The sequence below is a fragment of the Olea europaea genome, chromosome 11, assembly GCF_002742605.1.
Source record: "Olea europaea var. sylvestris chromosome 11, O_europaea_v1, whole genome shotgun sequence".
Lineage (NCBI taxonomy): Eukaryota > Viridiplantae > Streptophyta > Magnoliopsida > Lamiales > Oleaceae > Olea > Olea europaea.
Genome location: NC_036247.1, coordinates 25,343,821 through 25,368,491, shown reverse-complemented (window position 1 = coordinate 25,368,491; position 24,671 = coordinate 25,343,821). Strand labels below are relative to the sequence as shown.

Here is a 24,671-nt window from a genome sequence, read left to right as displayed (position 1 = left end):
CTATCAAGAGAGATCATATTTTTGATTGAGATGTATCATGTGGCTTAGTCAATATTATAGCTCGAATAGAAGCACATGTTTGTATTCGTCATTGGCAACAAGAAAATTAATGTGTCGTTCCAACATCTTTTCATATGCGCAATTGCGTACTATGAAGGTAGAATCGTAATTATAATTCAATTTTTAATCATTATTATATAGTATTTATTTTTAAAATATGTACACGAAAAATTTATTCATTAAAGTTTTAACTCCGTGTGTAGCCAGTCACAAGCCTAAATAAAGGTGTTGAGTTTTTACAAATTTATAATTTTATTAATTTTATATTTTTATCATAAATTTATGACTATATTATACTTAGGAGTTAAACTGCAATTTTCGTAACAAAAATAAAAATAAAAATGACGCAAGTGGCTCGAGAACTGGCTCGATTTTCACACCAAGAAGTGAGCTTTGGGGTGAGCCGAGCTCAAGTTTCTTGAGGTGAGTTGGCTCACACTCGGCTAGCTTGATAGGTAAGGTCAAGCCAAATCGCCTACAGTAGGCAAGCCAAATGACTCGTCTCATCATTTAATAATCCCACTCTACAATATAGAGTCCTCGGCTCAATTGAATCCATAGCATTCCTAGATTATATTTAATTGTGTTTGTTTATTGGCAATGGTGCACACTCAATAAAAACATGTTCTATTATACACAGGGACAGAGCCAGAAATTTTTTTCAGTGCAGACACAAATTTTTCCTCCCACCAACTTGCAGGCAAAGCAATCTCAAAGGGTGAAGAATCGTGGCTATTATTATCCATTTCTTTGTGAAGCCACCCATTCAGACCCTTTTCATTATTTTCTAGCGAAAGATGAGTACTTTCATCCCCTTCTCTACGTTCTCTACCATCTGGAGACAACTTATTCTTCTGTCGATCATGCTTGGATAAAGGAACTTTATCAAGGAAGTTATCATCTCCACACAATTCTATTTGAGAATCTCCACATTTCTTTTGTTCTCTTCCATCTGGAAGTTGCTTCCAGTTTTCCAATTTTTCTTCAAAAGTTGAGTTCAGGCATTGGCCTGCACTCAACTATACATGGCTCCGCCCCTAGTTATACATACTTTAAAGTTATACATTAAAGTTTTTGAGACGCAAACTTATAATAGTAATCATGGTGCTTGTGTCTAAAAATAGTTTATGGCCTTGTTTGACTCGTATTCTTTAAAAAAAAAATGTGTTCTTAAATAGTGATTTAACATCATTTTAATCACACATTCTTCAATAAAATAATGTTACACGTAAATTCAAAATTTTTTCTTATTTTTTAACCACACATTCCCAACAATATACTATTTAAAAATACATTCTTATGAAAAAATGCGACTCAAACAAAGACTATAAAAAAAGCTTGGTAAAAGGACGTGCACGTACGAACCCATTATTTACCCACCTCAAAAGAGCAGGAGCAATGAAATAGCTATATAGCACCATCGTGATTATGCACAATATTTACCAATATGGATAAAATTATGTCTCTAGACTAGACTGGGAATAAATAGGTACCCCCAAAACATGAATATTGGATAATGATTGGTTCATGTCTGGATAACGTAAAATTTCTTTAAATAGGTCCTTTTTTTACCATGTTGGGAAGAAAGATTAAGTTACGGATTTCCCCCAGCAAATAAGCAAACTCTTACTCTTTTAAGTCTTCAGGTAAAGTGACGAATACGAAGAAAAATTATCAAAATAATCGGATATATTATTCATTTAAATGTATTAAAGCTATATTGATTTTTCTTTTAGAGCCTTAACTTTCGATGGTTTAACCATTATATTTTTTTAAGTGTTTAGTAAATTAAAAAAAAAAATGATTAAGAAAGAATTAAACTTTTTTGCAGATTTTGAGAACAATAAATGAATATCCTCTCATATTATACTTTTAACTTCTTTGATTGTCCATCCTTACAATACAAAATTTAATACAAAAAAATAAATAAATAAATAAACAAAATAAAAAAATTATGTTATGTCAGACATTTGTGCAGTCATCGTGAATGTGTGGCTGGAAATAATTTTGAGATTCAGTATATATTTAGAATAACCACAATCTATGACCCCATGTGTCATCCTTTAACAAAATATATTGTTTGCTATGATAACATTCTCTACCACACATTCACACCATAAAATATTCTACACATAAATCAATAAATTTTTTAAAAATTTCAACCACACATTCTTTAAAAAATACTATTCAAACTCTATATTTTCTCCCAAAATGGAAGACACACAAGCTCTATATAATTTCTAATTAACTTTTTAATGGGGAATATTCGATGGATAGCTGTTTTTTATAATATTGTTAAACCTTTGCCTTCAAGACTGGCTATGTAGAAGCCAACTAAGCAAAAAAGTTGAGCACTCCATTGCACTTCGCATCGCATCTTCAACATGTCTCTTCTAAGTCGAGATGCTTCACTTGGAGCATTACTATTATTCGAGGTGATGAATCACCTCTATGCTGCATCTTATATCCGAGTCAATGCGCATTTGTGGCAGGTCTCGTTTCTATCATGTTGTATAAGTACAATGGCAAAGTGATTGATGTGACGACTCTACAATAATGGTGCCCAACCATATAATAATATCTCAGCCAATATTCTAGCTACGGTAGCCAGAGGCCAACAATGGTTTTAGATTGATACAATTTATCATGAAAAATGAGTCATTAGGATGAGGCCACATATCAAGCATTTAGAAGTCCCTCTTTCACTTGGAAATAATTGGTCCCCTATTAACCTAAAGTGATACTTTGAATTTGCAAAAATCTACAACCTGGTAAGTTCAATATGTCTCCCATACCTAATATTCTTTACCGTGTCTTGATTGTTAGAGCGTGTGAGCTATGATTTGTTCAATCTAACATGGCTCTAAAAGTATGCCAAAAATATACACATGGATGGAAAAGGAGCTGAGATCTATTGACAATTGGATATCGTCGAACTCGAAGGTCAACAAATTGATTTCATCTATAGGAAACCACATTTTAACCACAAGAGAATCTCGAGATGAAAAGATTACTAAAGAGCCTATATGTTTCTCCTTGAAAAGGGTTGTTCTTGAAGAAAAGATAAGTGGAAACTTCAAAGAAATCAATTCAAGGAGATCTTCTGTTTTGAAGCCTTATTCCTTGAAAAAGAAAGAGACAACATCTTAAATCATTTTCCTTGCAAAAAAAAGATCTTCATTGTCCTCATCCTTGGCCTTATGAGTAGAAGGCCTACCATTTGAGAAAGAGCAAACCTTGTTTTAAAGAAAAAAGGGCTATTTTGAATAAAAAATGAGTGAAAGTGAAGAACATGAGATTAATATGTGATAAGCAACAAGAGAAGCTTCTGGAAATGAAATCTCAAAGGTCAAAGCTACCCAACACTAACGACCACGTCACTGAAGAACTAGAAGGGCTGCTACATGCCTCAGAACAAATATAGCAGACATGGTTACCAACACGAGTCACCTCTACCAAATGTAGGCACAAGAAAATATACACATGCCCCAGACATACCACACCCTGGCTTCTTCTAGCCCATCATCAAGGTTCACGGAGAAATCAATAGGAAGTGAAAAATGGTTGTCCCTAAAATATGAGGGAAGAAAAATCAACCCCATTGAAATAGAGGTGGAATGGATGTTTCTTAGAGTCGCCCAAGGGTCTGTCCTAGTGTAGGCTTATTCAACAATATGGAAGGGGCCTTTCTATCCCCTTAGGACCAAGATCGAAGATTGTCAGGCCCTTTAGTGTCTTTGACAAGTCTAGAAGTTAGAAGTGTACAAATTAGCCTCAAAACGATGTTGTGCCTATAAATAAAGTGATAACAAAAAGCTATCAAGATGGAGGTATTTGAGCAAGCTAACCATATTCAACCTTCTCCACCTTAATACAGGCAAGATGAAGTCGGACCATCAAGGTGTATCGAAGAAGAATGATAATGATGTCAATCTTCCATTTTCTAAAGAGATCAAAATAGCATTTGTTCGCCTCTTTCCCAAAACTTTTTATGGTTCATATCCTCTATACGTGGATAAAGGCAACCCAGAAGAACATTTCAAAACCTATATAAAGTAGATAGGTCTAAGAGATATCTCAAAAAAAAAAAGGTTAAACCCCAATCTTAAGGGGCCACCGCCACGTCCCTGGAGTATCGTGAGAGAGGTTAATTGCGGGATGTGCCACAGTAGGCCAGAGAACAAGAGCTGCCTGTACACTGGTACTCATAAAGAGTCACAATCCATATTTTAAGAATCGAACCCTCACTCTGCGGCTACCAGTAAGGTTAAGTATATCTCACCCTTGTCTTTTGTACCACTGAGATATGCCCCAGGGGGCATCTAAGAGATATCTCTCTCACATTGAAATGAAGAGATTTCTAATAACCCTTTCAAAGGGACAAAAAGATGGTAAAATAAGCCTCGTCTAGGGAGCATCAGAAGTGCCTGGAGTTGAAGAGGTAGTTCGTCGACATCTTTCTTTTCTCTTGAGTTGGAGCATCCCCAAAGAAACACTTCCACGACATAAGACATGTAGAAGGCGCGTCACTAAAAAACTACTTAACTCAATTTACAAATGAGATGATCAACTAAGGACCTCGTAGATTTATGGATGGACTAACGAATAGCAGAATATCTCGATGCTAGAACTCATTTTTCTACCCAATAAGGACGATACTTTAGATTTTACTTGTATGGAACATAATTATATTTTCAATAAATAAAAAAGTAGATCTTACTCATTAATATCTTGGAAATATTTAACCTTAGTTAGGAAAGTCAAACAGACTCTCATACGAGCTTTGCCCTAAAAGATTATTAAACATGCGCTCATATTCTAGAGGGAAGTTCTCATACAAAAATCCAATTAACTATGATAGTTGGTAGATCTTATTAAGAAGGATACTATAAAGAAATGAAGATATTTTGAAGCTAGAATCAACGTAGCCCTAGGGTCCACCTGAAATCACAGCTCTCCGACCAATCAACAATTGCTAGTCTACTATGTGAGCAAGGCCCTCCTATGGGTCTAGACTCACTACTCCGATATGGAGAAGTTAGCTTTATCATTTTTTATCACTTCCCATAAAGTTGAGATCGTATTTCCAATCTCATAAATTCCATGTGTTCTCAAATATTCGACTTAATTAGGTGCTGTAGAAGCTAGATGCCTTCGAAGAACTAATAAAATGGGCCATTAAGCTAAGTCAGTTTGACATTTTCTTCAAGCCAATAACCTCTGTTTAAGGATAAGTTCTTGATGATTTTGTAGTTGAGTTAGTTGAGTTAGCCAATGTCCCTGAAATAGATGTAACAATGAATCCCATTAATATACCTACCTGGCACCTTTTTATTAATGGACCATCCAGAGAAGCTGACTCTATGGCAGGAACAGTTTGATAAGTCCAAAGATTTTTCAATTTAATTGTGCAATGAGGTTTGGTTTCGAATCCTCCAACAATGATGTTGAAAATAAAGACCCTCATTGTCGAGCTTAGACTGGCCTGTAAAATACAATTAAGAGTTTGCTTGCCATTAGCAACTTTTAGCTTGTTGTAAGCCAAGCTAATGACAATTTCATGCTGAGAGAAAGCATCATGATAGCTTACCTAAGATAAGTGAATGAGTTCTTGACTCATTTAAAAAGCTTAAGCTTACACTAATCCACGAGAAGTACGCCATTGTTTTGAGGGTTAAAGTTCCTACACTGCCTCTGACACCACTGACCTATGTTACCCGACACGACGTGTACCTATTAATTTGGTTACTGTTCTTGATGTAAATGAGAGCATGAGCGGAGCCAAGCTTTAAATGCCGAAATGAGCAGCGTGTTTTCTTTTTTCCTCTCTCAGCTTGACTGATCGGCTTTGTATAATGATTTGGTACATGGAAGGCTGGCTGTGGTCCTATGATTTTCTAATTTTGATTTGGTATGGGGGATGGGTTTTGGAAAAGATAAAGGATGCGTAGGGTGGGTGTTTTGAAAAAGATGAAGATTTGGGTTGGGGGAAGGTTTTCAATTCTATATTTTTTCTGTTCATTATTCTATTATTTTAATTGTTAATATTTAGAAAAAATGTAAATTTAACCTTTTAAAAGAATAAGGATTGAGGATGACTTCCTCCTATGTCTGTTTGGCTGATGTAAATCAGCTAAATTATGGATTTGGAATTGTGGTTGGTTCAAATAAAATATTTGAGTAAGGTCCTCGAAAATATGAAAGATTTAGGATCATAGCTAACCAACTCTTTGTTCAACATACGTAAAATTTAAACTAATTCTCTTAAAATCAAATTGATAAAGATCACTGTCAAATTTTGAACGAAAAGACATAAAAAACACTTTGGACGCAGTTCTATCGTATTGACCTCAACCATGTTTGGCTAAGCATGAAAGTAATATTTTAAAACAACTTCTTTTCAAAAATATGTTTGGAAAAGAATTGTTGGAGTGACCGTTACATTCTATTTGGAACCGTCCAAATCTGAATGCCCTAATTTCGAATCTAAATGTGCGTGGTAGTAACTAGGAATCATACTGTAGCTAACTAGCTAAATTTAATACACTCCAGATAACTCTTAGGCTCGTCTTTGTTTAACAATCATCATTGATTGCATAGGCTGTGCTCGAATATTTTCGTCTCATGCCGTGGAATATCTCACACGTCCATTGCCGCCACAACCCTTTGATTGATGGTTTTAAGGAATAATTGCAGCTGTAATTCCAAATCTTTCATTGTTTTGCAAACTTTACTAAACCTTCATTTGTAATAAACAAAGTTCCATTTAATCATCAGTTAATTAGAAAAATAAAAATCTGACATCTTTTGACAAAGGACCGTACTGTGTGCATAGCTCGACACACAACACGATTGACAGTCTCCTCACATCGGAGGGGGCTGCACACATTAAAAAAAAAGAAAAATTTGAGGTGGGGCCCCCTCATTGTGAGGGGGCTGTGAACCATCTGGTTTAATCCTTTGACAAATTGTAAAAGGGTAAAAATGTTAAATTTACATTTTCACAAATATTAACAATTAAATTAAAAGTAAAAGGCCCGTTCCCATGCCTCAGTCGCCACCCCCACCCTACCTCAAATCTTCGTCTTTTTCAAAACATCCAATCCCCAACCCAAATCAAAACCAAAAACGCATCCGACCACCGTTGATCACATGGAAAGATATCCCTTTACTAGCCAATATCCAGAAACTTCAAGAACAAATAGAAATTGATGAAACCAAACATGATAAGAGTGTTATAATCTACAAAAATTACCTAACAAGAAATAAGAGCATTTAATGATGAGCCATAGGTTTTAGCAGATGCAAAAATTACCCATCCAATTTCGAGCAATGGTTCTTACCTACAACACAAAGATGATATGGAGGTAATTTTATTGGTTGAGGTTGTTGTTATTTCAGCGACATATGCCTTTATTGGTTGAGGTACGTACACCATCGTTTTGAGGGTTAAAGCTCCTATATTGCCTTTACACCACTGACCCATGTCCTGTACCTGACGCGACATATGCCTATTGATTGGTTACTGTTCTTGATGTAAGTGAGAGCATGAGCAGAGCCAAGCTTTAAATGCTGAAACGAGCAGTAGGTTTTTTGGTTTCCCCTCTCAGCTTGACTGATTTGCTACTTGAAGGGCTGGCTATGGTTCAATGATTTTCTAATTTTGATTTGATTTGGAGGGTGGGGGTATTGGAGAAGATAAAGGATGGGTAGGGTGTATTGTTTTGAAGAAGATGAAGATTTGGATTGGGGGAAAGATTTTCAATTCTATTTTTATTCATATTTTTTTATTTAATTATTCTAATTGTTAATATTTAGAAAATATGTAAATTTAACCCCTTTTAAAAGAATAAATCTAGATATACATTCTTGTTGACATTAAGAATCAAGGATGATTTAGCCTCATTTAAATCCAATACTTATAAGAATGAGAATGAAAAAGAGAGGGAGAAAGAAATAAAGTCAAATATGATGGTTTGATGTTATTGATAACAGTCATATTTTTCATTTTGTGGTCAAAAAAGATAAACAAATGGGGCCTTAATCTTGTGTGTTAAAATTAGGGATGATGATTTACCCCGTCTCGAACGGGTTGGCGGGGCAGGGCGGCCCGTCCCGTCTCGTGAAGAAAAAAATAAAATTAAAAAATCAAAAATAATTTTATTTCTAAACAATTTACCTGTTAAAAATTGATTTTGAATTTGTATTTTATTTTCTAATAATAATATAATTCGAAACTTTCAAAATGTAAAAAAATAATAATAATAAATAAAATTAAACGAGGCAACAAATGGGGCACAAAGTTGTCCCATCCTCGCCCCGTCTAATGCGGGGTGGGGCACGGAGTGGGGTTTTGGCCAAGCGGGATGGGGCGAGGCACCCCATCTGGAACCTGCCTCATTGTTATCACTGGTTAAAATTCAGGGACCGATGTAATGCAACTAAATTAAAGATTTAGAATTGTGGTTGATTCAAATAAAATATTTGAGTAAAGTTTATGAAAAAATGAAAGATTTAGGACCGTAACTACAATTATCCCTTGTTTTAACAAACAATTCTTTGTTCAACAGAATTAAAATTAAAAATAATTCTCTTAAAATCAAATTGATAAAGATCACTGTCAAATTTTAAACGGACAAATATAAAGACACTTTGGACGCTGTTCCATCTGATTGACCTCAACAATGTTTGGCTAAACTTGGAAGTATTATTTTAAAACTTCTTTTCAAAATATGTTTGGAAAAGAATTTCTGGAGTGACCATTTCATTCTGGTTGGAACCGGCCAAATCCGGATGCCCCACTTTCGAATCGAAATGTGCATAGCAGTGACTAGGGATCATACCTGTAGCTAACTAGCTGCAGAGTATGGTTGAAACTGAAAAGAGAAAGAAAAGGTTTGTGTAAAACGACAGTTGAATTAGTGCCTATAAAGTGTTTGTTTTAAAGCTGCTGAGAAGTGAGAACTACCGAAAAGTACCAAAAAAAACTCACTCAAAATCTGTCGTTTCTTTGTTTTCTCCATTATTTTGACAACAGTCTTTTAACACTGTACACAAACCCCAAGCTGACATTGTGGCCCATTGTCAGGTTTCTACTTTAACCACTGCACTTCCACCACACACACAAACTACGTACTCCCATATGAAGAAAAATACGAAAACAACCCCTATTTATTACATATGAATAAATAAATAGCTTCTCCATATGTGTCTTTGGTATCCCTATATTAATGCATGTGGTATTCATTAGACTATCTTAGTAGGCACTGATGAACGGGTTCCAGACAACAAGAATGGAACTTGGTTCAGCCTCTGCTTCTTCTTCTTCATCTACTTCTGGTGGGTCAGAATCACTCAATGGCTTGAAGTTTGGCAAGAAAATCTACTTCGAACATGTAGGTGTTGGAGTGCAGGACAAATTTGGTGGTGGGCCGCCTTCACTGTCGCCCAAGGCCGCAGGACTGCCTCCCCCATCACCTGCCAAGAAGAGGAGAAGCGGCGTGGTGCAAGGTGGCCAGCCACCAAGGTGCCAAGTAGAAGGGTGTGAGGCAGATCTGAGTGGTGCTAAGGCTTACTATTCAAGGCACAAAGTGTGTGGTACGCACTCCAAGTCCCCAAAAGTCATTGTTGTAGGCCTTGAGCAAAGGTTTTGTCAGCAATGCAGCAGGTCAGCTTTGTTTTTTAATTTCCTCTTTTCTCCTTTTTAAAAAGAAAAAAAGTACATCCTTTACCTTATTTAAATGTATACGCATGAGCATGCACACAATAACTTAATTACGGATTTTGTGTGCACACTTGCATATAGTTTATTTGCTACTTTTCTAGAATAATCCTTTTTTTTTCCCCCAGTTTAGTTTCATTTTATTGTGTGGATAATATTTTTGTTGAATTTGATTGTTTGTGTCAAACTCCTTGTGTTAAATTTGTCACTAAAATGGTGTGAATGATCACAAACTTGCAGTAGACTCTCTGCCCGGGACTTGGTTTTGTTGATAGTGTTGCTATTCACTTCCTTATCCGAAGGCTTTTTAAAATTTATTCAAGATTTCGGTTGTGACAGTGGTGAACTTTAGTGGCATGTTAAGATTGACCATAAAATATTGGAAAAGACTAAGAAAGAAAAATAAGCTGAACTTTTGTTCATTGTATTTTTAGGTACCATATTGATGGAGATCAAGATAAGAATAAAGAATGAGTTATAGTTTAAATAGAAGTTTAAAATAGAGTTTAATTTCAATTAGATTAGATTAAATTTATTTTGACATAATTATAGTTTATTAGAAGTTTGTTTTCTTCTTAACTTCTTCTTAGGTTATTTGCTCCAAAAATAGAGGGGTTTATTCATTGTAATTAATAAAGATTGATTTTCTTCTTGTCTTCAAATTTTCTCTTCTCTGGCCTCCGTTTCTTTTTGTTATTTCTCTTGTTTATTAACAAATTATATGCTCCTGCATCAATTTGGTATTAGAGAAATTCGTTCTCATTTGACCTGTGCCTTCTCAAATCCAAACACCCCACCTCACCTTTTTCATCCAATCCATACACTCCGTAACCTTTCAATACCCATCCAAACTATATAATCACTTTCAACCAACCTTAGAATAGCAGAAAATACAAGAATCCTATTGGAAGCAGTAGCAGTTCTTACTTCGTTCTAGTGGTTTACATAAGTTTTAAAAAAAAAAAAAAAACTTCGGAATTGTTTACTGGACAATAGTAGTGCAATTTAGGCTTCAAATGTTTCGTGATTAGTTGCCTACATAAAGAATGATATTGTAGGACATGAAATATTTACTACTTTTCTATGGGTTTTAGACTTTTAGTGGGTGCCTTATGACAGTAAATTTAGCTACCAATCCTTTGTTTTCTTGTGCTATGCTGATTGTTTGGTGATCTTTCAATAGCTAATATGTTATTTCATAAGTGATGCAACATTAAAAGAGATTTTAATATATTTAGTTTTTAGTTTTAAAATTTATTTTACGAAACATTATTGTGGCTGATTTACTAGCTTTTATTAGATATTTCTTTCTTAGAATAGAATCTTTAAAACCTATATAAAGGAATCTTTTACATTGTAATAAGGACAACTTTTGAATGAATAAATAATTGATATTTTCTTGCCCTAATTCGCTCGTCTCTTCCCTTTCGTCTATCTAACTCCTCTCCTTTCTACCTCTATCATTCTATCTCCTTCCTTTCTCTTCTTCTCCCCTCTTTCCTCTTCTCCTATAATTCTCTTTGTGCATCTTACGTTAATTTGGTATAAGAGCTCGACTCATTTCCTTTGACCAATATTAGAAGAGATTTTTATTATATCTATTTTCCGGTTTTAAGATATATTTTATGAAACATTATTATAGCTGATTTACTAACTTTTATTAGATTTTTCTTTCTTAGAATAGAATCTTTAAAACCCTATATAAAGCGGTCTTTTGCATTGTAATAAGGACAACCTTGGAATGAACGAATAATTGATATTTCCTTTCCCCAATTCTCTCTTGTCTCTTCCCTTCCATATGTCTAACTCTCCTCCCTTTTTTACCTCCCTCATTCTATCTCCCTCCTTTTGAAAGCCCAAAAATAGCTAACCAAGAGGGGGTTGAATTGGTTTTTAAAACTTTTTCGAAAATTAATCCAAATTTAAGTAAGTTGAGAATGAATAAGTTAATCAAACAAAAATGTACAAGTATGAAAGCAATAAGTAAAAGATATACAAACAATGTAATTGTGGAGGTTTGATCCAACTAATGATTTATGTCCTTTGTTACCAAACTCTATTGGTGATCTCATATTCCGAGATCTATATTTTCCTTGAGCCACATATGCAACAGGAACCGGTGCAACGTGATTTTGCTGTTGCTCCAAAGAGGTACGAGTTATAAGACGCTGCTTCTCTCTAAGTAGTTTACCCAAACAACCATCAAGTGTTGGAATAGTCTCACAATTCATGAGACTGGACCTAATGGATTCTAATTCAGACCGTAATTTCAAGAGAAATTGTTCTCTCTTGGTGATCTTGTATACAACTTGGACAGCCTTCAAACTGTCAGGTGAAACCAAAGCGTAGATGATATTTGTGTACTCAGCCCAGAGATTAGAAAAAGCAGAATAATATTTTTCAATAGAACGAGAATCTTAATAAAAATTCACCAATCCAAATTCCAGTTGACACTACAAAAAATAACCGATTTCGCGACAAAAAAATGTTGTTGCAAAAATTGAAATTTTGTTGCAAAAGTAATTAAGCGACGACAGTATTTTTGTTGCAGGTATTGTCGCTCTATATGAGTCACAGAATGTGTTCTGCGACGACTTTCGACCATTCAACGCATCAACAAAATCGTGACACTATTTGTTTGATGTAGAAAATACAAAATGGCAACACAATATCTATAGCCATAATGTCATGGCAATGTATATATGTCGCAAAAAATTTAGGGGGCGGCAAGTCAATTCGTTGCAACGAATATTCCAATAAAGTTTATACAAGAAATATGCTTGTTGCGAATGTTGAGTCACGAAATGTATTTTGCGACAACTTTTGACCAATTCAAAATCGCAGCACTTCTTATTGCCGTCGAAAATACGAAATAGCAACAAAAGAGTCTATAATGCCAACAAGAGTAATCAACTGGAAATTTCTAATATATTGCTGTGAATAGAATGACACTGGGATGAATATAAAACTGAGAATTACAGCCTTGCAACAAGACTATTTTATGTGAATAAAAGATAATTACTGAAAGGGAAATGATATTTGGGTGTTTGAGAGACCCAATACTCTCCACGAGATTTTTCCTCAATTTTCTGTTTGCCCATACGGTTATTCTCTACCTATATTTATAGTATACTTCTAATAGATTTGTCTAACTAATTTTCCCTTTTAACAGACTTTAGTTTTCCATCCACTTGCAGAGTATTCCTCTTTTGGGTCTTTCTAGAATGAGTGAGGTGGATTGGAGCCTATCAGAATGCTTCCATCAATATGTCCCCACAGATTTCCTTTTCCTTCAACTTACAACTGAAAGTGAAATGCCCATGAAGAGTAGTTTTTTCCAGTAAAGCGAATGCAGACAGAATCAGTTTATCAATTGACATGATGAAATCGTATACAAATCAATCCAAAACTTATGAAACCCGTGAACTAATGCCCAAACAAATTCGACTTCAATAACAATAAGCCCAAGATGAATTAACTTGGCCTAACAAAAATTAATTCAAATAACAATAAGCCCAACTAGAATAAACTTGGCCCAACCAACTAAGAACCCTAAATACACACCACAATCCACATCCAAGTCGATTCCACCGACAGATACTCACAGTCGACGCGAGGCAAAGAGGAGAAACTGAAATTCCTCCAACCAAACTGAGATTCCTCCGACTAGAAGAGGGACAATGACGTTGGAGGTCTAGGCAACTACTATCGTTGGAACACGTTGCAATGACAAGAAACAAACCATGAAGACACCTGAACTATGAATCCTGACAGCAGATGCGGCCAACCGAGCACGATGCTATTATCAAAAACTCAAACGGCGCTGACAAACGTTAGGTTCGACCACCGACGATGCTAACTATATAACGTGAGAACACAAGAGCACGGGATGGCACCGGGAGCGCAAGACTATGACCGCAAGTTCGAGAATTTTAGGGCTCTGCTACCATGACACAATTTTGGTTGAATGCCTTTTCTATATGTATTTCCTTCCAATTTATAGAATAATTACATAGGTATAAAAGGTAAGAAAATAAAGAAAGTAATTTCCTAATTCTATCGAGGAAAGACGAATCATAATCACACCTTTAATACTCCAAAAAAACATGACTATATTTTTGTTATAGTGGATCGTTTCTCAAAAATGGCCCACTTTATTCCTTGCAGTAAGACTTCAGATGCATCTAAGGTTGCCAGACTCTACTTTAATGAGATTGTTAAGTTGTATGGTTTTCCTAAGACAATGTGTCAAATAGGGATGTTCGGTTTACTAGCCACTTTTGGAGAATCTTATGGCACATGGTTGGCACTAAGTTGAAATTCTCTACTGCATATCATCCTCAGACTGATGGTCAAACTGAAGTTGTTAATTGCAGTCTTGGCAATCTGTTAAGGTGTCTAGTTCAGGAAAATCTTAGGAATTGGGATTTAATCATCCCTATAATCCAAATTGTATATAACAGTTCTGTGAATTGGTCTTTAGGTATGAGTCCTTTTGAAGTTGTTCATGGTTATAAACTCAAGAAGCCTTTAGACCTTATCCCTAATGTGTTTGTGTCAGGTGAGGCATTTGTACAACATCTTCATATTTGCATATTGAGATCGATAAACAACTAAAGGCAAGTAATGCATCATATAAACTTTGAGCGGATTTGCATAAACTACATATTGAATTTAATATTGAGGATTATGTGATGATCTGAATTAGATCGGAACGGCATACATCTGGATCCGCTTCCAAGTTGCAAGCCCATAATGTTGGTCCTTTTAAAATTTTAAAGCGTGTTGGTCCAAATGTGTATGTCATTGATTTTCCATCACATTTTGGCCGTCACTCTACTTTCAATATTGAGGACTTTGTTGCTTATAAAGGCTATTTTAATTCCTCCGATGATCATTTTTTACCTCCATGTATGGACCTTCAACCTCAATTTGTTGCTACCCCTACTTCAATACCACCTGTTACAATACCTAAAGATAAAATTGAGACTATTTTAGATGAACAGATTATGTTAACCGATGACTTCCTTGTTCGTTGGGTAGGCCAACCTAACTTTGATTGTACATGGATCCCTAGACAACCTATCACACGTTAATGGACGTCGAAAGAAGTTTGTTCAACCACTTAGCTTATGATTTGAAGATTGATGGCAACCTTTTGTGATTTATCTACTCGACAGGTTCGAGTTCTTGTCCCATTTCGGGAGAATTGATGTGGACATCACCTTTTGTATTATGGACTTTTATTTATGCTTTCTTTAGTGGGCTTGTATTAATGGGCTGGCCAAGCCCTTTATGTTTTTTAGGTTTGTTTTGCTTCTTTAAAGGATGGTAATGAAGCTTGAAAATGAGATGATGAATTGAGAAATTAAATGAAATAGTTTTCTTCTCCTCTAATTTCCTGTTCTTCTTTCCTGGTCTCCTGCTGCTACTGCTGCTCTGTTTCTTCCCCTCCCCTTCTTGCTTCTTCTCACCTTCTTACCTCTTCTCCTCAATCTATCCTAGATCAAAGTGGTATCAGAGTCAAACCTGGATATCATTTTCCTGTCATCTTCCCGCATATCCCAGTATCATCATCTTCAAACTTCATCCCCTGCTACAATAATCAATCACCATCTTTATCAACCCACAAGTTGCAGTTAAAACTACCATATACAAAACCTCCCACTACCCAAAATTCTCATCACACCGAACTTGATTTAAGTCGCTGCCGCAATTAGCTTCACTCGCTGCAACCGCCAACCTTTACCTGCCCAAGCCATCACCTTGTCCACCTCACAAACCTACTACCAAAAATACACAAAACCCACTCACCACAAAAATCGCCCACTACCCACTACATGTTTCCGCCCCCACCCTAGCAATAAACCACAGCAACACTAGAAACCCAAAATTACGAATCACAACCTACCTTACGCATCTGAAAGCTGCATTATATAACCTAAATAAAAAAAAACACTTGACTCAATGTCGGCATCGATGACCCGATAACCCATCATCGTCAATATACCACACCTAACCCAAAAGGCACACACCAACGCTGATGTACCTTTACTCCAATCACTCGCTGCCAGCTTCTCTGCCCGTGTCGAGTCCTCTGTTTGAAGTTGAAATGGGCCCAGTTTTGGGCCTAATTTATAAACATGTTTTATTATATAGGGTTTTAGATTGTTTGTATTTCGTTTGTCTCTTTATTTTAAAAAAAAAAAAAAGAAAAGAAAAAGAACAGAGAAAAAAATAAGAGAAGGGAAAAGTGAAAAAAAAAGAAAAAAAATTCTAATTTTATTCGCAAGTGATCTTTTATTTCTGTTGACTGACATTCCCTCAGATGATTCAGTAGCATTTTGCCACCGTAATTGTGCCAACATGAAATTCGTGAATGGTATATCATTTGACTCTTTTGAGTCTCGTCAGGTATCAATGTCTTTTGCATTGAAAGTTTTACTTTTGATTTAAGTGTTTTGGGCTGTTTCTTTAAAAGGGGAAAAATGTTATGGCATCAATATCAAACATTAGGAGTTTACTTGTTGACAAATGGACGAAAACTTCTTCAATTTTCGTTGCCTTCAAATGAACTACTATCGTTACTTGAACACACTGAGTATTTGCTTTTACGAGTGGACCAATTGCCTTCTGTTTCCATGCTCACATCCATTAATACACTTAGTATGGCACTGATTTCAAATGAGCTATTAACACATCCTGAATTTGCTATACGAGTAGCAGTTATTTCTTGCCTGGTGAAATATTCTGCATTATAGCACCTAATTTCTCTTTTTGTGATGCAATAATGCAAGATATATTTCCATTGATTATAACATCATTTGCGTATCTCACGAGCACATCCGTTAATTTGTATGCTACGGCACTTAGGATACTAGATACAATAGCTAATGTGAAATACTGCCTTATCATGTTTGACCTAGATTGTGAACGTACGATAATTGACATGTTCCAACACTTTCTTGTAGCGCTGAAAGGAAATTATTTAGGAAATGTCTTTACATCCATAGAGACTATCACGATCTTTACATTGGAAGAAAGTGATAATATTCCTCTAGATTTGATTACCCTTCTTCTAGATAGTGTTCAAAATAAGCATTTAGTGTGTTGGAAATACTTTTTGAGAAGTGTGCTAATAAGATCAAACCTTACTTTTCATGAGCTATAAAATCTTTAGGGGTTTGTTTAGATTATTATAGTACAGTTCTTTACTCCATTTTCACAGAAATCAAAAGTTGTGAACAGTGTATTGTATCCCCTACTTTGACCACATCTGTGGCCGATATACTTAACATTGACATAATTGGGAAAGTACCTAAAGCCATGCCATCGAAGTCAAACATTTCAGATGTCCTAAATCTCGTGTCCACTATATTACACACCTTTCATGTTGATCTGTTTTCAGTCGTGACGATTATGAAATTGCATTTGACTTACACTTTAGGCACCAATATTTTCATGATGATATTTATGCCTTGTTATGTGCTTCTTTAGCACAGTTTCCCAAATATGTAACGAATAAATTGGAACACTCACTTGAACTTAATCCTTTGGACTAGCCTTTACACTTGTGTGAAGTTAAGTTTTCGATACAGGAGAATTATTTACTTCTCGAGGAACATTTGAGCCGCTAGTATTACACTTATTTGTTTCTGCAAGCTAGATTACAGTGCTAGTGTTTCGTGCTCCTCAGATGAATATTGTAGTCACTTTTGTGGATAAGTTGCACTTATCATGTCTTGGAGTTCTTTATCGCTTCTTGCTCAAAAGGGAAGATCGTCCACCTTGGTTAATTTAGATTTTTGGGATTGATAGTCAGATTCAGTTGTCCAATGATTGGTTCTGTTACCTGGTCCGGAAGAAGGATTGCCTTCCTTGGTTAGGAAGTCAGAGTCTATCTCTTCGGAGTCAAATCTTCTCAGCCAAGGAGAAATGATGCAATATTAGAAGAGATTTTATTATATTTAGTTTCCAGTTTTAAAACATATTTTAGGAAACATTGTTAGGGCTTATTTACTTGCTTTTATTAGATATTTCTTTCTTATAATAGAATCTTTATAAAGGGATCTTTGGCATTGTAATAAGGATAACATTTGAATGAATGAATAATTGATATTTCCTTGCCTCAATTCTATCATCTCTTCCATTCAGACTGTCTAACGCTCCTCCCATTCTACCTCCCTCGTTCTATCTCTCTTCTCTCCCATTTCCTCTTCTCCCATAACTCTCTTCATGCATCCTACGTCAATAAGTGTGTAGAATTAAAATAATATCCCCATTTGTTAGTTGTTGTATCAGTATTAGCCAAATGTGTTGGACAGATGGACAAATTTGAGCTCTGATGTAGTTAACCTTGTGTATAAAATGTGATAAACGCTCCATGTAGTTAATTTAGTACTTCCACATCTTGTAAAGGATGTAGCTTCAGTATTATCTCACCGTACGATTACAAAAGTTCGCACAATCATACTTGTGTTCATTAGTGTTTGACTATTTCTTGTTTTAGGTTGCTGGGATGTGACACACATTAAGCAGCCCAACATGAAGAACTGGAAGAATGAAGAAAATAAGGAAAACAAATAGCTTAAATCATGATAAGGGGATGTTCCATTTAGAATCCTGGCAATGATTGGGTCCAGTGCTAGCATCCCCAGTTAGGGAGGACATGGAAGATAAGAAAGGAGAATGGATGTACGAGTCATTGCAGAGAATTAAAATGGAGTAAAGTAGCTATAGGTCTCATTATTTTAGACATAAAACCTAAATATATCATTTGTTAAACATCCATGAAGTCCAGATATAACTTGTTAATTATGATATTCAGTAGAGGAAGATTGTGAGAGCCGGTGGAACTTAGGAAAATCTAATGGTTTACTGTGATGGTCAGTCATGTGGGAACATAGTTCCATATAATAAGATGAACTTACGTTACTTTTTACTTTATATATATGTGTGTGTGTGTGTGTGTGTGGTGCATGGCATAAAACATATGGCAAGTTGATGTGATATCTAGAGAAGTCTAATTTTGGTTGCGTAAATAGTATTGAAAATGACTTCTCGAAGGATCTAGGGACTACGATTTCATCACTCGGGAATTATTTTCTTTACAGGGGTTGTTAGGTATCAATGTATTGTGTCGATGAAAGAATCTGACTGGAAAATAAGGGAAAAAAAAAAGAAAAATAAAATGGGTGCACTAAAGTATCTGCTTGGCCTAAAGAAATTCTTCTGTATATTTTCGAACTCTTTTTGACAAATTTCTCACTCAAGAAAAGACAAGGAAAATCTTGAGAAAAGATCATGTCTGTTTTCTTGAATGTTTGAGAGGAAAAAAAGGGAATCTATGTTGTATGCAAACTCCAAAATAACTGTTGTGACAAGAATATAAGTAAAATTCATTTTGTTAATTGTTAGTTTTGGCATCTCTTTATTCCATGACTCCACCGTCATATGGAGCTTTGAACTATAGGTCTTTGTGAGGCTAATTTTAACTCACACTATATTCTAAATTCGAATATTGAAGTTATTCTCCATTAATAAGAGTGTAGGCACAACTTTGTTTTTCTCTTTGCAGCCTTGGAATTATTAAAATTTCTTGTGAGAAAATTAGCATAGCTATTCAACCCTTCTGAAATAGGGTGTTGTTTCTTCTGTGTGGGGTAAAATGGGTTCAGGAACTATATATATGCATGTGTTTTTTGTTCACTCGGCTGCAAATTACATTGGCAGCCATTTTGAATTTAGATCAATTAAAAGATGGTAAAGTTGGCGAGATTTCATTGCTTTAGTTTGTCCTCTCCACACTTTCATAATTTGCAGCCATTTTGAATTTAGATCAATTAAAAGATGGTAAAGTTGGCGAGATTTCATTGCTTTAGTTTGTCCTCTCCACACTTTCAGCGCCACAATCTGTATCTGATAGAGATATTTGGAATGTTTCCAAAGATTAATGTGACCTGTTTGGTATTAGAATGTTTGTTTCCTATGATAGAAGTACACGGCTGGCTTGGTATGCCAATTTTCTTACTATCAGCTCTGAGGTTTTTAGGAGGATTTAGCTGGCATACCAATTTTCTTACTATCAGCTCTGAGGTTTTTAGGACTTAGCTGGTATATTGTGATCCCCAAGTGTCTCTGAACAATAATTGCTCGGGAAGTGAACAAATAAGCAAAGTTTCATACGCTTTCAGCAATATACTCTTATGGGATTTTATTTTAACCTAGACAATGATTTCTGAGGTCTTATGGCATCAATTAATGTGCGATGATAGCTTCTGAATTATTATTTCCCAGATTTCATCAATTGCCCGAATTTGACCAAGGAAAACGGAGTTGCCGCAGACGACTTGCAGGGCACAATGAGCGTAGGAGGAAGCCACCACTTGGATCTTTATCATCCACTCGCTATGGAAATCTTTCTTCATCCATATTTGGTTAGATATCGTGGACTCAACTTCTGAGGAATCCTTTTTGTGCTAATATTTTCACAAAACATTCATTCCCAATTTTTGATTAATTTCCTTTTTTGGAAGAAACTGAGTTCATATGATTGATATTTGCCTTGCAAGAAAACCGTGGCAGAAGTGGAGGCTTTGTGATGGAGTTTGCTTCAAACCCGATTCTGACTAGGAGGGATTCATGGACAAACACAATGTCGTCTGAACGAGTCGTGGGCAATCAAGTTACGATGACAGAAAAGCTTGCACCTACATGGCAGGATTTGCAAAATCCCCCACCTGATCTTCAGCAAGGTTTAACAACCCAAACAATTTGTTTGGGTCCTGGAGTATCTTCAGAAGAATGTTACAATGGAGTCTCGGATTCCAGCAGTGCTCGCTCTGTTCTGTCAAATCAACCATGGGACTCAATAAACCATTCGTCCAGTCATGGGATAAATAGTTCATTTGGTGTCAATGGGACACCCCTGGTTCGACCATTCATTACCCACAGTGCACCCATTACTCACTTTTTAGTCTCCTCGCGGGGCAACCAAGTCAGTAGCAGTTTGCATGAGATGCCTCCTGTTCTTGGTTTTGGTCAAGTTTTGTGGCCTGGTAACAGTCAGCATTCCAGTGTGCTCGAGATGGGCAGAGGACAGTACCAGCAGTCCAGGGGTTTTAATTCTTCTGTCCAGCATATGAACTGGTCACTTTAGAACTTTGCATCTTTAATAACTTTCAGGTTCTGAAGTTTCTTCCAATCTACTTGTGCCATTTGCTCTTCGTGCTTAGGAAAAAGACTTATGTATCTGTTGTTTAGCTTTTGGAATCTACTTGTGCCATTTATATTACCTGACACATTTGTTCTTTGTTTAGTGTTTGCTCATCATTGCCCCAAGTGCCTATTGCGTGTGACTCAGCTAAGGAAATACCATTGAAATTGACTTTTATATCAATGTTATATCTACTTGGAGCTAGATTCTTGAGAGTATGACAAGGTTATTTAAGTGAAAATCTAGTAGATTTTTATTCGATGTAAGAAATTTTGTTCTAAGGATTTCAGGAGAAGTGGTGGTACTCATTCTCGTCAAAGTGAATGCAATCTTTTCCATTCATCAAGATTTCGTAATAGGGCCTTCTACTTCTAATAGGCCATGAACACTTGATGCGATTTTATTTATTGACTCCAGTTTTTGCATAAGATACAACAATGAAGAAAAAGGTAACTTGGATATTTAAAGTTGAAGAGGCACCGCGATATCCAATCCAACTTTGCAGCTTCAGATCCTTTATGGGAATTTTGATGTCATAATTTGCTGAAACGGTGTCATTACCTGATGAAGTGTAGTCATGATTTTCTTCTATTTGCTATGGATTTGAATAATATATACCGATACCCGTAGGATTAGTTGGTCTATTTGGGGGTGGGTGTGACCCTTGTCTTTAGCAAAGGAATAAAATTGGACACTATTCAAGGATTTTTGTGAGCTGCCTTTTCAAGATTATAGCATGTTTGCTACGCTTAAGAGCCGCTGGTTTAATTTTCTATTTCCTTCTGTAGTAGCCGGATGAATTTCTCAGTAATAACAACAAACAGCAATCCACAATAACATAGAAATCATTTGGAAATACTGTTATATATAAGCAAAGGCACGATTTTTCGTGGAATTTTCTGAGATATTCAAAATATAGGTTAATAAATTTAGGAATTGGGCTTGCCCCGTTTATTGTCCCCCATTTTTTCCTTAATATTTACATTTTCAAAAATTTCTTTTTCAATAACATTAAGTTTTTCTTCCATTTCAATCAATCTTTCACCTAAAAATTTCTATTTCTATCCTTATTTTGATGTTTTTGGGGGTGAATTTTACCTTTCTGGAGCTAAATATCTCTAACTTTTGTGGGTATTATGGAAATGAATTAGATGTCAGATGTGGGTTAGCACGAAGGGAGCCCTTCATTTTACAGATATGAAAATCTCAAATCTGAACCACAATGCCTTCAAACCCACTTCAATTTTTTCGAATTTGTCTCTGATTTTTTATGTATGTATATGTATTTAATGGGTTCAACTCTTCTTTGGCTTCCTTTTTTTGTTAATGCCTCCCCGCCAACTTGTAGGGACGGGCTTTTTTGGCCGCATTCGAAACAGGGCAGGGCGGGTTATTTTGTCATCTCTAATAATATAAAGGGATAATTGTAGTAGAAGTTTCAAACCTTTTAAACACAAGCAGACTTTTTTCTAACCTTTCATTTATTGTAACTGTCACTCCAAACCTTTTGGATGGTTTTTTTTTGTCTAAAATGCCATTAGTTCGCCATAAAAATAAATTTTGACCACCTTTTAATCAATTTTAAAAAGGCAAAATGATAACTTTCTATTGACCACATTAACCAATTAAAAAACATTATAAAAAAAATAAAATAAAAAAAGGAAAAATGTTTCTTCTTCCTTACTACACTCCCATTACCCCCACGCCACCAAATACCAGATCGAATCCACGCCATTGTCGTCCCCACCTCCAACGAGCCACCGCTGCCATCGCAACATCCTAAAATCCATCATCTCCTTCTCCTATCTCACACCACAATCACCAATTTAACCCTTGCCTCCAATTTTCGTATTCACCAAAACTGAGATTTTGGTATTCAATTTTAGCTTCTTCTTCACTGAGCCAAAATTTGTAGCTAAGGGTATATTCATTCTGTTTGCCCCTGTATAAAGATAAGAAATAAATATTCTAGGCTAATGATTTGCTATGTTCGAATTAGCGATGGCCATTTGCCGATAATGGAGTTTCACACTTTTCACATTCGTAGAGAAAACCATTCAGTAACCCGTTAGTTTACAGTGTCCATAGAACCCCACAAAATGTCGGATCTAGACTAGCTAGACAAGCAACAACCATATCAAAAACTGAAGCTGCAAGTTTCAATGGCTGTGGGAAATTAAATTCCAAATGTTAATTTTGATTTTTTTTTTTAAAATGGGTTTTGAATCTTGTGAATATTCAGGTAAGAGTAGCAGAAAATTTTGTAATAATTTGTTGTGGGTTTGGTGGTATTTGGTGGGAGAGGGTGGCGTAAGGTGGGGTGCGGGGTTTGGGGGTGTAATGAGGAAGAAGAAGAGGGGAATTTTCCTAAATGACCTACTACTATTCATTCTTGGTAAAATGTCTGTTATACCCTTAATGAAATAATTTATCATATATTGCACAAGATATCCTTAATTTATTGGGATAGTTTTAAATTCCTCTATTTCTCTCATTTCGAGTTTTAATATATAATTTCATCCTTTGATCTAATAAATTAGCATAATCTGTAATATAATTGTCATGTAATTTACTAAGATTATCAAATTCCTTCGATAATATATCCATAATCTCTAATTGAGAATAAATATTTTCTATTTTTTCCATTAATCTGTCTAGCAGATTATCTAATCCTTTAATTGTATAACCTGGCATTATTCAAATAATTCCTTGCAAGCCTTATGAATAATAACATATTTAGATAAATTTTTTGCAAACATGAACAGTAATAATCCCTACGATTCTTTCAAGATATTAGAAGAATTCTTTCTAAATTTAACAAAGATAATAATTTTACCTTACTTATGATCTCAAATCTGTATTCTTAGAACCGAGTGACTTTCAGGCTTTGAATCTGCAAACTGCTCCCTCAAACGGCCTCTTGCCTTAATGGGAATTCTGCTATTTCAGCTTCTTGCCCTCACTGTATCTTTTCTTAGAATTAAGAATAAAGATCTTAAGTAAAGAAAAATTCTCTCTTTGTTAAAGTAAGAAAGAGATTATCTTCTTCAATCTATCAAGAATCTATGGGATAGAAAGTTTAGAAATTCATATCTTTCTGATATCAAAAGATTGAGATTTTATTTCTATAATTGCTAAATTTAACAAAGACAATAATTTTACCTTACTTTTGATCTTAAATCTGTATTCTTATAATCGAGTGACCTTCAGGCTCTGAATCTGCAAACTGCTCCCTTAAACGGCCTCTTGCCTCAATGGGAATTCTGCTATTTCAGCTTCTTGCCCTTACTGTATCTTTTCTTAGAATTAAGAGTAAAGATCTTAAGTAAAGAAAATTCTTTCTTTGTTAAAGTAAGAAAGAAATTATTTTCTTCAATCTATCAAGAATCTATGGGATAGGAAATTTAGAAACTCATATCTTTCTGATATCAAAAGATTGAAATTTTATTTCTATAATTTATACAAGGTTTCTATTGTATACAAGGGGTTTCCAGAAAAACTGGTTTTGAAAAAAGCTTAAGGAAAGAGAATGGTTTCTAACTCGAGATGATCCATTCTCTCCCAAATACCTCTATTTATACATAATTCAAACTCACTATTATTGATCTATTACATCATTGCATACATCAGATTTTTGAAAAAAGGCTCACATGCCTCTCTATTCTTTTCCTCCTG

General features: G+C 35.4%; 1 protein-coding gene and 1 long non-coding RNA gene across 2 annotated transcripts; one reads left to right on the top strand and one right to left on the bottom strand.

Moving 5' to 3' along the window:
* Positions 1-7,008: 7,008 nt before the first annotated feature.
* Positions 7,009-7,833, bottom strand: LOC111403855. Its single transcript, XR_002704568.1, has 2 exons — positions 7,404-7,833; positions 7,009-7,249 (listed from the first exon to the last, which is right to left on the bottom strand). It is a non-coding gene; the product is annotated as an uncharacterized LOC111403855 (long non-coding RNA).
* Positions 7,834-8,482: 649 nt separating this feature from the next.
* LOC111403854 (squamosa promoter-binding-like protein 9) lies at positions 8,483-21,173 on the top strand. The gene is made up of 3 exons (XM_023032485.1): positions 8,483-9,727; positions 20,078-20,217; positions 20,353-21,173. The coding sequence occupies exons 1-3, from the start codon at positions 9,330-9,332 to the stop codon at positions 20,937-20,939; spliced, it is 1,125 nt and encodes a 374-aa protein (XP_022888253.1). The 5' UTR covers positions 8,483-9,329; the 3' UTR covers positions 20,940-21,173.
* The last annotated feature ends 3,498 nt before the right edge of the window (positions 21,174-24,671 follow it).

What these genes read in the sequence shown, in the direction of transcription:
- LOC111403854 (XM_023032485.1), top strand. Translation starts at nt 9,330, where the DNA reads ATGAACGGGTTCCAGACAACAAGAATGGAACTTGGTTCAGCCTCTGCT. An exon ending in TTTTGTCAGCAATGCAGCAG is followed by an intron (nt 9,728 to 20,077) that starts GTCAGCTTTGTT and finishes ATTATTTCCCAG; the next exon opens with ATTTCATCAATTGCCCGAAT. An exon ending in TCTTTCTTCATCCATATTTG is followed by an intron (nt 20,218 to 20,352) that starts GTTAGATATCGT and finishes TTGCCTTGCAAG; the next exon opens with AAAACCGTGGCAGAAGTGGA.